Genomic DNA, 16,091 nt, shown 5'->3' on the forward strand with positions numbered 1-16,091 from the left:
AGGAACGTGCGAGTTCAATCGCTCTTTTCCATTATCTACAATCACACTGGGCCGTATTCATAAAAAATAGCAATTGCTTTTTCTAGGCTTTTGCTTACATCTTTATACAGATGTAAGCAAAAGCCTAGAAAAAGCAATTGCTATGTTTTATGAATACGGCCAACTCTTCGGCACTCATTCACTACAGTTAGGAAAATAAGTGGGTTTCCAAAAAACAATTTAAAAAAACTAACATTTTTTTATATTCATATCAGGACATGATTTATGGATCAGTGTGGTGTTTACAAAATTGTGTTTACCATTAATTAAAAAGCATTGACAAATGTGTGAGGTTTGAGAATGCAAAGAGCTCTCCTCAGGGTTAATCAAGTTAGTTTCTTCTACTCTCCAAATTCTTAAAGGATTGTACATGTACCGTAGTAGTATTACGATGTCCAGTTCTTTCAAAACAGGGTGTCCATCATAATGTCAATATTGTTTCTGTATAAAAAGATGTTATTGCACGCAATTTTACAAGCAGTTTCGATAACTTGGGGGCCATTCAGAAAATCATTCTTAAAAAGTTTTGATCTTTTCTCGAAATTGCTTTGCAGGAAAATTGTTAAATGCACTTATTGTCTGCGTTAAAGCAGCTCTACGAAATTTGGGCATTCATTCTTGTGAATATTCTTGGCATAAATAGTGGGTCGGTGCAAATAGGCACAGCACTCAATACAGTTTGGTTGTGTAAAACGTGTTGTACATTGAGATAACCATGCTGTACGACACTACTGTACAACCACGGAGGCTTCCTCCATACTACAACCATAGAGTAGGGTCCTTACTCTATGCTACAACCCATACAGTAGTAAAAGACTACAACCATGGAGGTAGACTAATTCTTCCTCCAACAACCAAGCCTCAACCCTAAACCCCATAGGGCATCTGTGGTTACATTCTTCATCATGAATGTCAACAAAGATTAAATGTTTCTCTATTATCACAAACTTACCAGACTGGGGGTTACCTCAGAGTGTGCATAAGGTGAATGAGATTAGGGTACATTATATGACAGAGTCAACAGAAATGTTTCATGGGTAGTTGGATAATAAGTTATAAAGACACTTGCATGACTGGACACATTTGGTAATTGTCAAAGACCAGTATTCTCACTTGGTATCCAAACATAGTCCATAGAAAAAATAAATCTGTAAACATTTGGGCTCAATTGGTCATCGAAGTTGCAAGAAAATAATGAAAGAAAAAAACGTGCCCAAATTGATGTGCTTTTAGATGCCTGAGAAAAGGCGTCAGGCCTGAAGTCTTTCTCAGATTCAAATATGTATACATTACTACCTCTTTCTCCAAAACTATGTTACTTTAGAGCATAGAGTCGTTTCTCACAACTACTTGACGTGTATATCAACAGCTCTTCATTGCATATTACCAAGGAGGTACATAAACTGTATGCTATATTTTGAGTAACTACACCGGTTCAAATCCTGTTCTTGTCCGTTTTTTCTTTGTTCACCCCCAAATTGAGTTAGAATTTACCCAGTCAGTTTCCTTTGTGGTGTATTCCCTTTGCCTTTCATAATCAATTTTGATGTAAACAGCCACAGCAAAGAATAAGTTTCATATAATTTTTGGTCGTCCCTTGAAGAAGAATTCAGAGAAGGAAATTGAATTCCATTTTAACAAACCTGGGTTCCATTTTGTTATAAATATCTGTATTTTTCAGGTGCTTGCTTCATGTAGATTGTATTCCCCATACTGTAGTTTTGTTTTCAGTTTCATATTAAATGTAAAACTTTACATTGTGAATTGGCTTTCCTCGGTGGGGTGGTTTCGGAGAACACTGTAAATCAAATGGAGTAACTACAATCGATATTGTATTTTATTATTCAGCAAGCTTTAGGCGACACTTAACGCTGCTATGCATTACACACATCACTAGTAGTATTCAAACTTCCTCCATGGTTGTGGTGCCACCCTCTAGGGGACCCACTGGTGTTTACTGTCAGAGCAGTTCCATAATTTTAGAGGATGAAAATTGAAAGTTATAAAATAAAAACTTAATGCAATTTGTTTGGTTTGTAAAATGACCGCATTTATTAAATGCGTTATATAGAGGAATATTACAGTTTTGCGTAGGTAATTGATATCAGATGCTTCACCAGTATTTTGATCAAAATAACAGATTTAGTGCTGTCAAAATGTCACCCCATTTTTGCGCCGCCACTGGAACACCCCTTTTAGAAAATGGTTATGGCTTATTCTAACTCAAGACAAGCCCATGCTCTGACTGCTCTGGAATGTGTGTTATTTTGTATGGGGGAACCTACCAGTCAGATTCAGTGAACCAAATAACCAGATGAGGGTTTGTAAATATGCGTATTGAACAAGCAATACGTTTCTAAATAAACACACACAAATCCAATGTGTACATGTACTGTAAGCATATTTTCTCTCGATTGATCACCATTTAAACCATTAGAAGGTGTGCTCTACACAGGTTTTGTGCTGCAATTGTTCCTTTGTTTTATGAGTGTGTACTGAACTTTGTTGGCTGATTTTTGATTGGCTTGCCCAACTCCACAGGAGAGTAGTCAAGAACCAAAGCTGCTACCATTATGGGTCGACTCAAGTAAGTAAACCTTCTGCCTGGGCCTTGCTTGCATTGGAGAATGACAGGTTGAAGAAGTATTATTTAACAATCAGGTCTGAGTTTCTACATTAACTTGACACAATTCAAACTAACTTTGGTAACATTTCATGACCACTGCATGACTGCTGTTGGTGGTACTTTATAATGTATGTTTACATTCGACTAATAAATTCATTTAAGGTCCAAGATGTACACTGACAGTTCACTTTACTGATTATTAACATCATACTACAGTAACACACAATTACTATGGGTGCGTTCAATAAGCTTCCCTGTGTCGACCCCGTGGTGCTCATTCGGTTGAGCCCCTGACAAGAGCTAATCGAACGATCACACTCGCCCTCTCGTGGTGACGTCATGCACCTCAGGCCAGCCCCAAGTGACCCACTCCACAAGCAGGGCACTGGGGGCTGACCCGGGTGAGCCCCTGGAATGGCGCCAAAGCTGTTCGAACTCGCCGGGGGCAGACCGGGTTGGACCCAGAGAAGCTAATCAAACGCACCCAACATTACTCTTAAGCTGCCAAGTTTGTCATGTACATGTACATGTAATGGCAACTGACACAACTATTAATAAGTTACAGACTACCATTCAATACCTTTGGCCCTGTCACTGTGCACTGCACATTAATACAGTATAGTACATGTGTTAACTGTACCAAAGAGAAGAATAACAACCACAGGAAATATAAACTCTGATGGATTGGAGGTCTACAATGTTGTTATCTGCTTCTTGTCAATGATTGGAGTAACTGTTTCCTGCACAAGGTGTGAAACCATATTTATTATCATAACACTTTTGAAGGCAACTTTCATTCTCACTATTTACTAAACCCTTGACTTATCCACATGTAAGCATCTAAATTTAACATCCTTTCTTTGTTTAAGAAATTAATCATGGGAAAGGGAGAAATTCTAGGGTTGTGGAAGAACAGTTTCTTCGATGGTCAGCCACTCGTCATACAAACTTTCATACCGTTCTTGCCATCTGTATCCATTTAAAAATGGTAGGGACAGTGTCCAAAGATTGCCAACATTTTGCTGGTCATAGAACAAGAGCGTATAAGAAGGGTTCTCTGCAGGTTTTTTTAAACTGTGGGCATTCTGGACCCAAATCTATATTAGGGATGTTTGACCGAAACCTGGTGACGAGGTCTTCGCACTGTTTTCTTGGTTTTAAAAAAGTCTGTGCAACCTGGAGCGGTTTTCTCTTGATTTTTTTTTAAAGAAAGAAAAAGTGTACACTTTGATACATATCGGCCTGCTAGCTTGTGCATCGTAGAACCCTGCCAGAGTATAATAATAATTTGGGGGGCTAATCATCCTTACTCGCAGCTAAGAGCTGAATTGCGAAGGATGCGGCTACAACGTGTTCGAGAAGCAGGCATGCAAGGGCGCTTTTGGCTGCCAGCCACATCAACCCATTATGACCACGGAGCACAGCCAAGATCGAAAGTGTTTGATTTTTCCCGAGGAAAACCCTCGTGGCACAGCAGAGAACCAATACACAACTCAACTCACATTTTTATATGGCCCTGGCTGAGAATCGAACCGGGGTCACCTTGGTGAGAGGCGAGCGCTTCATGCACAAGCCAACCATGCCAACCCATTGAAAGTTGTATGATGGGATGGGGACTCGGATACTGTAGAGTGTATTTTAAAATGTTTGTATTTTACGAATTTGAACTACTCTCAAGTGTACATGTAATACACAGTATTTGTGTATAGTGTAGTGTAAGCAGCTCAATGATGAACTTGTCCTCAGTCCCATTTGTCGCTTGTGTAACGACGAACGCCAGGCCTGTATGTTTCGTTATTGAAAGGGCAAGGGCACCAAGGCATTTTCTCTTTGGTAAAACGCACCCTACAAGGAGTTTACAAATTACTACTGGAACATTTCAAGGGCACCAAGGCAACAACCAGGGGGTATCGAGGCGATCGGCTTCCTTGCCTCTCCGAAGTATCAGGCCTGCAGCAACCCCCCCCCTCCCATGTTACCATGCTGTCAGTACTCTACCAATTTTAATATATGGCCATTGATATCCAATGAATGTGCTTTCAATTAATATTACACTCGGGCTCACCATGGAATACTGTGTTCATGCTGTGTACATTGACGTTGTCTTTCTTGGTATTCTTGAAGATGAAAAGGATATCTCACTTGAAGGTTGTCTGCTTAATGGCAATTTACACATTGTTTGCTTCTAGTGCTTAGTGACCGCATTTGAACTTTGTGTGTGTGTGTATGAGGTTACTGACAGCTTTTTTGGTGAATTTATAAACATGTACTAATTACTGAATACAAGTCTGAATTGGCTTCTTTAGTACTGGGTTCAAACTGACTACTTATTGTATAATTAAGTCTTGATTATGTTACCTACATTGTAGATTACCATCTGTCATTGGGTGTTCGGGCTTCAGCCAAACACCTCTTGTTTTATTCTTAAGACACTTTAAATGATTGAACTTTTCAATAATAGATCATTCCAAGGTGGTTACCACCAATATTACCATACAAACTAACAGTATTAAAATAAGTAGCACTCACCGTGTTTGTCACATTTTGACTCTCGATTCTGCATGCATGCCTTTCAGTGTCAGTTCACTTCTTCAAACCTTGTCTCAAACTCAAATCATTTTATTAACTGACTAAAAACTAGATTTTATTCTTCAAACCTCTTGTAGGCATGTTCACATGGATTCATTTACTTGAATGACATTTAACTTTATAATGCACAACCATGTTCATGTAATATAATGAACTACTACAGTCCATCATTGCATTTAAAAAATTAACCAGTTAACGCAGGGAGACTTATATCCCACTCTAATTTTTATTGTGCCAGAAATCAGATGATAAATACACCCCCTGTTGTAGAAACTTGGATTACTGGAACACCTTAGACAAAAAGCGGTGACAAAACAATCAAAGCCCACAGATTTGTATGCGCAGCGCACAGTACTGGCCAATGAACAACCTCCTTTTGACCTCTAGGTGAGGGCGCCCTACTGAAATGGCGTCATGTGCATTTAAGGTCTATTCCAAACGTATGTCCTTTCGTTGTATAAACAAGGATTACGAGAGATCGATATAGGCTGCCACCATTGTTCACATTGTATTTGGCTCAATGGGAGGTAAGTCCGACTGATCTGAGTTTCCAGCAATACCATGGCGGGTTGTCAAAGAATGCAGATGGCCAGGGTTTTGCAATTCACAGTGAATGCAGCTCATGTTTTCTCGAAAGAGATAAACAGATCTCAGTGCTTTGTACTGTATACAAATTTATTTGCGACGATATTCTCAAAAAGTAAATTACTCTGCCAGTTCCAAAGTTTCAATTCTGTTTGTGGGCACAGACAAATTTCAGAATCTCTAGCGAAGTGATGAAAAAGCATATAGTTAACCTTTGAGGAAGGTTTTTAATGTTTATTTTAAACGTGTTTTATGTGAATCTCATGAAAAGTGAGTGCGTTGCGTTGACTCTGTTAAAGATCAAGGTCATGTGTCCTGCAAGAACGAGACGAGGGGAATCAAATTGTACTCGAAGCTCACTTTCCAACTGGAAAAAAAAAACCAGCAACTAATGTTACTAACTCAATTTATTTTTAAAACCTGCAGGAATTTTTTCTTTGGTTCGTCTCACGGACACCATAAGTACAGCAAGAATCCACCACAGCAGACTGCAACAGATTCACCATCGACTAGTGCTGAGGCTGAGCCTTCATCCTCATCTCAATCTCAATCTCCCGCGACTACTAGTCCCCCTACTAAACACAACAGTCGTCTCCGTCGCTCCCTTAGTATGAAGAAACTAAGGAGTAGTTTCCGTCGGAAGGACCACGCCCATGTTCCGGCAGCCAGTAAACCTCACCAATGGCAGCAAGATGAGAAGTCGGTCAGGGCGGGGTCATGTAACTTTGCCGTCAAGGTTTGTCTGATTCACTGGTATTTTATGCTTTTAGGGCAGATTGAGTTTGTATTGCTTTGCTTTTGGTTTGCATTTGTGTGGAACGTGCTCAGTGCTGTGTGCTTCTCACATGACATTCTTTCTTCCCAGTAAAAATACAAAACACTTTCGAATGCATTGAGTTTTTTCATGAAGACAATACACATCTTGCGTACATAAAATAACAAAATGAGATACGCAAAGGTCATTCTTGTATACTGTACCTAACATTTTAAAATGAATTCATGTGTACCTCAAAACGCTACCACCTTTTGAAATGAAATGTTAGTAAGTTAGATTTATTGTACATGTAGGTGTATGTTTACATGTACAGTATATAGGATTAAAACAATCCAACAGTTCCAAAAGCCACTTTGCCTTTAAGAGTCGCTTCAAGACAGTGGACACTATTGGTTATTGTCAAAGACTAGTCGTAGCTCAACATATACATAAAATAACAAACCTGTGAAAATTTGAGCTCAATCGGTTGTTGAAGTTGCGAGATAATAATGAAAGGAAAAAACACCCTTATCACACGAAGTTGTATGCTTTCAGATGCTTGATTTCGAGACCTCAAATTCTAAATCTGAGGTCTCGAAATCAAATTTGTGGAAAATTACTTGTTTCTCGAAAACTACATTACTTCAGAGGGAGCCGTTTAACACAATGGTTTATACTATCAACCTCTCCCCATTATACGTAATCAAGTCAGGTTTAATGATAATAATTATTTTTAGCAATTATCAATAGTGTCCACTGCCTTTAATACATGTAACCATAGCCCTAGACAGTTCACTCTTGAACTGTTCAAGCATAGTTCAAGCAAGCTCACATGTAGAGCAGTTGGAACAACAGCAAACAGACCCCCTGCATTCAGCTCAATTTATTGTCTAAACTCTTGACCTTATCGGGTCAAGAGGCTGTACAGTCAGTGCACATGCTGTTATCAGGCACTATATTCTTCCCGATTCGGGATTATTTTACCCTCTGAAAAAGTTAGAAAACCTGTGATTGTATAGCCTGAAAAGTCTGTTAAAACCTATACAATGTGTATGGGCTTGCCTTTGAGGCATTGCATGACAAGTTATCAATGTATAATATTTGGTTTGCTGTAGCACCAGGTGTTGTATACTTGCTGGGTAGATCATGGAGTATGTTCTTTTGAGAACTTGTCTTGCTATAAGTATTCTATTACCACGGAGTAGATTTTTCTGGATTTTGGAGACTGTAATACAAGTAGGCATTGGCTGCATTGTACAGGGCCCAATTTCATAGAGCTGCTTAGCACAAAAATTTGCTTAGCATGAAATTTCTTCCTTGATAAAAACAGGTTTACCAACCAAATTTCCATGTGATTTTCAAGATAAGCAAACAAAAGCTGAATACCAGTAACAAGCACTATGTAACAAATGGAAGTTTGGCTGGTAGTTCTGTTTTTATCAGGGAAGAAATTTCATGCTTAGCAAATTTTTGTGCTTAGCAGCTCTATGAAATTGGGCCGTGGTCAGTCCTTCTACACAATAAAATGTATACTCTTTTTCCAAGGACAAAATATTATGTCTGTGTTATGTACAGTAGATCCAACAATCAATGGGGAGTTATCCATTGGGATTGGATGAATAAAATGATGAAAAGTCTGTTTTAAAAGTTGTGACATGGACACCTATTCGTATGTCCGAATGTGTACTTGAAGATTGACAAGTATTGTAGGCATGGACTGAAGAAGTGTCTTAAATTGGCACTTCTTCTTCAGCTGCGCCATGCATCTGGAACTCTCTACCACTTATTAGATCAACATTAGATCTCGTCTTTTTCCACAACATTCAAATCTCTTCTCAAAACTTATCTTATGTCACAGGTTTTCAAGGACTAATTTTGTTGTTTGTTTTGTTTGTTTTGTTTGTTTTTGGTTTTTACTGCGCCTTGAACACCCTGCAGGGTGGATGCGCATTACAAGTCTTATTATTATTATTATTACTTGTGTACAATCGACTTTCCTTATAATCATACAAGGTCACTGGGACTTGCCAAATTACCTCTTTACAACAGGAACAAAGCAAAGAAACAAAAGGTAGAAATGAGATTCAGGACTTCAGAATGTACTCTTTCAATGGGAGACTTTTGGGACGCTTGGTGGCAGCAGACTTACCAGGTAAATTTCCATCGTTTACGTAGTTCTGAGCGTGCGCACATGACCGAGAACTATGGATTTTACCTGGTAAGTCTGCTGCCACCAAGCGTCCCAAAGTCTCCCATTATAAGCAGAACCTCTTTACAGACTTGCTCTTTTAACGAGAGCCAACTGTATGTATTGCGGCATCATGTAGATAATCAAGTCCACAATGGTTGTGCAGGAGTGCTGTACTGCTCTCTGTCCGTGATCATTTGATGCCACCTGCAGTCATTGATAACATACATAATTACCATGCCCTTAGTTTTGGATTGGTCTAGAGAGGGCTAATGGCAAACTGTGTGACCTACATAACACAATGTAAGCCTTGACTTTCACCTGTTATTTGCTGATGATACACTGACTACAATCAGTGCAATGTCTGAATGCGCAGAATGTCTAAATAATAATAACAATAATAATAATAATAAGACTTGTAATGCGCACGTATCCACCCTGCTGGGTGTTCAAGGCGCAGAAATTAAACTTTGAAGTCTTTTCTTTTAACAAAGGTTGAAATACACATCACTCTGAAATGGTTGACTTTGAACTGTACGTGTAAACAGAAATGTACAAATGTAAACCCAACGTGTACATTGTACATGTACATGGGCGTACATTTACAACCACTCCCAACTAAAGCCTGAATTTATAATTCCCATACACAAATCGGTAAATCCTTAAAAGATGGGTTTGATCTTTTTCTTTCTCTGGTTGAACTCATGTTTACATGTTCACATACATGTATTCGTGCCTAGATGCGTTATCCAAAAACACGTGTTTTGATCCTTTTCTGTCTCTATTTAGACTCATGCATTGTACATTTTTCTGATTGAACTCATACATTGTACATTCTTACATTGGTGCATGGAAGCGACAATCTTTCTCCTGTTGACTTTCTTCACCAATCCTTCTACAAGATGTAGACAGCTTTTGACAGCTTCTACATAATGTACAGAGTCCCAGACTGACATCATATGGAGTCTTATCAGCTACACTCCTTCTGTGATGGACTCACTAGATGCTATCACAGGGTGCTTCTTAACACAGGGGCTCTAATGGGTTCATGTGTGTTTACCTAGGTTAGGGTTTCACTCTCTGTGACTGAAACTCTTGAAGGGTTTTCATAGAGAGTCTGAAACTCTCAAAGGGTTTTCATAGAAAGTCTGAAACTCTTGAAGGGTTTTCATAGAGAGTCTGAAACTCTTGAAGGGTTTTCATAGAGAGTCTGAAACTCTTGAAGGGTTTTCATAGAGAGTCTGAAACTCTCAAAGGGTTTTCATAGAGAGTCTGAAACTCTTAAAGGGTTTTCATAGAGAGTCTGAAACTCTTAAAGGGTTTTCATAGAGAGTCTGAAACTCTTTAAGGGTTTTCATAGAGAGTCTGAAACTCTTAAAGGGTTTTCATAGAGAGTCTGAAACTCTTAAAGGGTTTTCATAGAGAGTCTGAAACTCTTAAAGGGTTTTCATAGAGAGTCTGAAACTCTTAAAGGGTTTTCATAGAGAGTCTGAAACTCTTAAAGGGTTTTCATAGAGAGTCTGAAACTCTTAAAGGGTTTTCATAGAGAGTCTGAAACTCTTAAAGGGTTTTCATAGAGAGTCTGAAACTCTTAAAGGGTTTTCATAGAGAGTCTGAAACTCTTAAAGGGTTTTCATAGAGAGTCTGAAACTCTTAAAGGGTTTTCATAGAGAGTCTGAAACTCTTAAAGGGTTTTCATAGAGAGTCTGAAACTCTTAAAGGGTTTTCATAGAGAGTCTGAAACTCTTAAAGGGTTTTCATAGAGAGTCTGAAACTCTTAAAGGGTTTTCATAGAGAGTCTGAAACTCTTAAAGGGTTTTCATACCTTTTGTTGATCAAGTTTTTGACGTGGCATGAATCCCTACTCACGGCGAATGAAGATGTTTGACCTGTAGCAGTTTCAGCTTCCAAGTTTTTGAGAGAAACAAACAGTGAAAATCACAGAGCAATGTTTTCAGGAGAGTTGCATAAAATACGCAAAAATAGTTTTCGGATTGTGAGTCCGAGACAAAATTATTTTTGTGATATTGTTTTACTCACTATTGAACAACTACCGGTACAGCACCTCAGCCAGTAATATTTTAGTGGATGCATTGTACTATTATTATCTTCAAACCGTGTGAGTCTAATGTTAACCTGTGGACATTGTGATTTGTGTCATACAAAAAGTACCCAAACCCTCAGAAAACTACAGGGTAGCAATATTGAATCGATCTATCCGGCCCTTATACCTATACAAGACAAGCAAGTACAGGTTCAGTATTTGCATTGAAGTCAGTGTCATTGTACGATTATACACTGTACACTCTGTAGACTACTGATACCAAAGGATCAATTCAAGCAAGTACAGGTTCAGTATTTGCATTGAAGTCGGTGTCATTGTACGATTATACACTGTACACTCTGTAGACTATTGTACGATTATACACTGTACACTCTGTAGACTACTGATACCAAAGGATCAATGTATAATTGATTGCACTTGATCAGGTAATAGACAAGAAGTACACAAGAGGCTGTGTACTTAATATAAACACATCAGAGGAACACTTCAATGCATAAAACATTGCAACCTTATACATTGACAGACACTGTTAAAGGCGCTGGATTGGTAAATACTCAAAATAATTATTAGCTTAAACCTTACTTGGTAATGAGTAATGGGGAGCTGTTGATAGTTTAAAACGTTGTGAGAAACGGCTCCGTCTGAAGTAACATTGTTTTTCGAGAAAGAAGTAATTTTCCACGAATTTGATTTCGAGACCTCAGAATTAGATTTTGAGGTCTCGTAATCAAGCATTCTGAAAGCACACAACTTCGTGTGACAAGGGCTTTTTTTCTTTCATTATTATCTTCAACTTCGACGACCAATTGGGCTCAGATTTTCACAGGCTTGTTATTTTATGCATATGTTGAGATACACCAAGTGAGAAGACTGGTCTTTGGCAATTTCCAATAGTGTCCAGTGTCTTTAAAGGCAGTGGACACTATTGGTAATTGTCAAAGACTAGCCTTCACAGTGGGTGTATCTCAACATATGCATAAAATAACAAACAGGCCCCTGTGAAAATTTGAGCTCAATTGGTCATCGAACAAGCGAGATAATAATGAAAGAAAAAAACACCCTTGTCACCCGAAGTTGTGTGCGTTTAGATGGTTGATTTCGAGACCTCAAGTTCTAAATCTGAGGTCTCGAAATCAAATTCGTGGAAAATTACTTCTTTCTCGAAAACTATTGCACTTCAGAGGGAGCCGTTTCTCACACTGTTTTATACCATCAACCTCTCCCCATTACTCGTCACCAAGAAAGGTTTTATGCTAATAATTATTTTGAGTAATTAACAATAGTGCCCACTGCCTTTAAGGCGTACTCTGAACATCAGTCATGATGTTTTCAGAGTGAGCGAGTGAATAAAAAACAATTTGATGATAGAAAACAGTTTGTACACACATCAACAGAACATCATCAGTAAAATCTTTGAGGATTGACAATTCAATTTAGTATTGTACACAAGCACACTGCATTGAATCCTAGAGCAAGGACCATTGAATCAATCAGCAGATTGACATCAAATGTATTTGTTGCGACTGAAAGAGATACGGACTGTTAAAGGGACTGGGTACTTTTTGTACAAAACACAATGTCCACAGATTTACATTAAACTTACACAGATTGAAGATACTGATGGTAAAAAGCTTCCTTCGAAATAATATTACTTGCTTATTACTTTTCAAAGTTGTGTGCTTTCAGATGCTTGATTTCGGGACCTTAAAGTCACCTGGAAGTGGTATTTTTTCAAAATAAAGCTTTTGTCATTAATACGTGTTTTGATGAGTGGAATGTGAATAAACAGTTAACTAAGGTTTTAAAAAATCAGTTCTTATGTTATTTACAAATTTAAGAGTAGACCCCGACCCGAGAGGGCGCTGTTCGTGACGTCAATCGAGGCAGACTTTGCCTGTAATGCGTGGAGTAAACACAATTGCAATGTTGAAATTTTGAAATGTACCAACTCACGACTTGGACTTACATGTACTTTGCACGTGTGTTTACTATACGCATTGCAGGCAAAGTCTGCCTCGATTGACGTCACAAAAGGGGTAGGCGGAGTCAGCCCCCAAACAACTTTATATATTTTTTAAACATATAAATCGTGACAAACAATTACTAGAAAAATTGTTTTATTGTTCGCAAGCATATTACTCTTATGTTTGAAAGAAAAAAATTATATTTCCAGGTGACTTTAAATTCTAAATCTGAGGTCTAAAAATCAAATTCGTGGAAAATTACTTCTTTCTCGAAAACTACGTTACTTCGGAGGCAGCCGTTTTTTCACAATGTTTTATACTATCAACCTTTCCCCATTACTCGTTACTAAGTAAGGTTTTATGCTAATAATTATTTTGAGTAAATTACCAATAGTGTCCACTGCCTTTAAGTAAAAATACTATACACGTACATGTACAGTGTAATGCATAGTATTATACAGAGAATCCTACAGCCACTACCCGGTACACATGTACGAGTACGACTGAACATATCTGGAGGGTGTTGCCACGTTGTACGAGGCTATTAAATCAATGTTGCATATCTCTCTTCATGCTCATATTGAATTTCCGCCGTCCTGAGGCATTCTGCCTTGTACAAATTAATCAGTTTGCCCTTCTTGATTCAACTTCAGCTCCTAGCATTATGATGATGGTGTGGCAGTCCTGTTATATCACATTAAGTGTAGTCCTCTACACACAATACCAATGTGGCATACGTAGCACCAAATGCTCGCAGGTTTGTGTTGCTGACACACAAGTGTCACAACTGGGACTGGAATACGCACTATGCTGATCGGAAACACCAGAGCTTGTGTTCGGTGCTCTTATCCACTCAGCCAATGTTTCTGCACATTACGAGTAAAGCAAGTGTGGTCGAACTCCCAAAAAGTTAATTAAATTTAATTTTGTGTAGAAGTACATTGTACATCACGTAAACATGTACGTAGTTATGAGGGTCTGATATTTCACAAGAGCTATGAATGATCTCAAGTGGGGATCAATCTCATTTGCTAAGCAAAGTGTGATGTCACAACACAACTTACGATGGAATACATATATATTGACAACTCATGGATGAATCTTGGCTCTTTGTGATACCCAGCCCTGAGTACATTTTACACATGTACATCACTATTTCTGGAAGTGGACTCATCTGCAAGTGTCGAGAGACATTTTCCCAAACCCGAGACTTGTTCCTAAATAAGTCTAGAAAACTAATTTGTTTGAGCCTTAATTAAGGTATTGTACATTTTTCAGTACTCAATAGGAGAAGTACTTCAGGAGAAGTGTACTCGTGTATCAAGACAAAAGACCAACATTTTTATATTTTTTATTCAGTTCCTTGAGTGTCACAGCGCAAGGTTTCCTTGAAGTGTTTTGTACACACATGTACACATCTAGGCCAGCACAGGAAGCTTTAAAGAGAATGTTCAATTCTCAATCAGTACGCCTTTAGCCTGGGCATGGGTAACCATGGAGGTGTTACCATGGTTGTTGAACACAATCACTTAACATTCTTCCATAATGTACTTACTAAGCACACATGTGGGTCATGTGTACTGGTGCATGCTTCCTATTGGTATTACACTACATACTGTTTACATATAACCTGTCATGCCTGCACATAAAAGGGGCATGTTCCATACAGGAGTTTTTTATAAATTGGATTATTCATGTGTAACACCAAAGATGATAAAGCGCCAAAGGTGCAATATAGGGAACTCGAGCTGAAATAGGGTATAAAATGTTCACTGGATGTTTATTTTATCAATTCTTTTGCAAGGCAACATTGGACGATGACCTGTACTATCAATGATAACAAAACGTTTGTTGGTTGAAATGGCATCTTTGTGTATTTCACGCTTTTAACAACAGATAATAATAATAATTGTGGCTTCTTATATAGCGCTAAGGTCCGTCATGCAGTGACACTCATGGAGCTTCAACATTTTTACCTCTGGTCACCGGGCCTTAAATCATTCCTAAAACAATCTCAGCTCCTGCCAAATATGTTGCGCACTAAGCTAATCAATCACAAGAACCAACTCTGCCCTCCCCTACCCCTGGGTGGAGAGAAGCTTATGGTTAAGTGTCTTGCTCGAGGACACAAGTGTCACGACCTGGATTCAAACCCACACTCTACTGAACAGAAACACCAGAGCTTGAGTTCGGTGCTCTTATCCGCTCGGCCACGACACCCCAGATAGAGTTCCATTTTCTCATACAGTACATGTATAGTGCTTTCTCTAGGGCTTTGGTTTCTGTTTCCAAAAGCTCCTTGGAATCTATAACCCCAGAGGGTTACCAACCGGTAGAAATGCCATCATTTCAACATCCCTTTGTATTTGAATCCAAGTTTCAGACTTTTTTGTTACTAATAAATCTCACCCCTGTCTATATAATCTTTGGTAACACCATAGAGCTAGGACAACACTAGGTGACACGCTGAAAATTATTGTCAACCCACACATGCTGGACAATGTGTGTACATTCATTGTATAGAGCATGTACAGTGTAATGTACACACGTACATAGTTTATAACACTGGCAGACATAAGGAATCATCCAATTCACCTCTCTCAGGACACGACAGCATAATTAGAGGTAGATGGTCCATGGTAAAAGTCTCATGTGCTTACATACTACGTACCAGCTAATTTAATGAAAACATGCAGACTCAGTGCTCTGCCAGTTCAAGGCTTTGTCAATTTTTAATATACGTAATAATAGTAGACCTAGAATTTCAATGGAGGACTCGTCAGCCATTTGTATTCATTGCCCTGTCTATTCAGGGCCTATTGCTCAATGGGCCTCTGCCTAAGAAAATTATCCTTAAACAGACTTTTCATTGTTTTTATTCAATGGTGCCAGTACTCTTTTTTTTTTAATAGTGACACCATTTCTTCTATGGAATGTTTTAAAGTTGTTGGTCATGCATTTACATGAAGAGTATAGGATTTCAGAACTGGGACTCAATGTTTTGTACATTAGGTACATGTGCATTGTACAAGTACACAATACCCATACTTAATAATTAATAACATTAACCATATTTATAAAAGCGCTTTTTTCCAAAGGATACAAAGTGCTAGGGACAAATGCAACCATTTTTGTAGATCATTGCTTTGTATATGTAGTACATTTAGCTGAAAATGGATAGAACTGCATGATCAATTTTGACTGCATACATTATCTGGGTACCTGTGTAGTAATAATATTAATTGTACGCAGTCCTAATATAGCGCTTTAAATATCACACT

At 38.4% G+C, this 16,091-nt stretch overlaps 1 protein-coding gene across 2 annotated transcripts in view; it reads left to right on the forward strand.

Moving 5' to 3' along the window:
- LOC117290200 (protein numb-like) overlaps window positions 1-16,091 on the forward strand; it is a 48,106-nt gene that overhangs the window by 4,659 nt on the left and 27,356 nt on the right. For both annotated transcript variants that reach the window (XM_033771461.1, XM_033771468.1), the window contains exons 2-3: window positions 2,581-2,626; window positions 6,266-6,575. In XM_033771461.1, the coding sequence (XP_033627352.1) occupies window positions 2,613-2,626; window positions 6,266-6,575 (324 nt within the window). In that variant the 5' untranslated portion in view covers window positions 2,581-2,612. The remainder of the gene's footprint in view (window positions 1-2,580; window positions 2,627-6,265; window positions 6,576-16,091) is intronic.

This window comes from Asterias rubens, chromosome 1, assembly GCF_902459465.1.
Source record: "Asterias rubens chromosome 1, eAstRub1.3, whole genome shotgun sequence".
NCBI lineage: Eukaryota > Metazoa > Echinodermata > Asteroidea > Forcipulatida > Asteriidae > Asterias > Asterias rubens.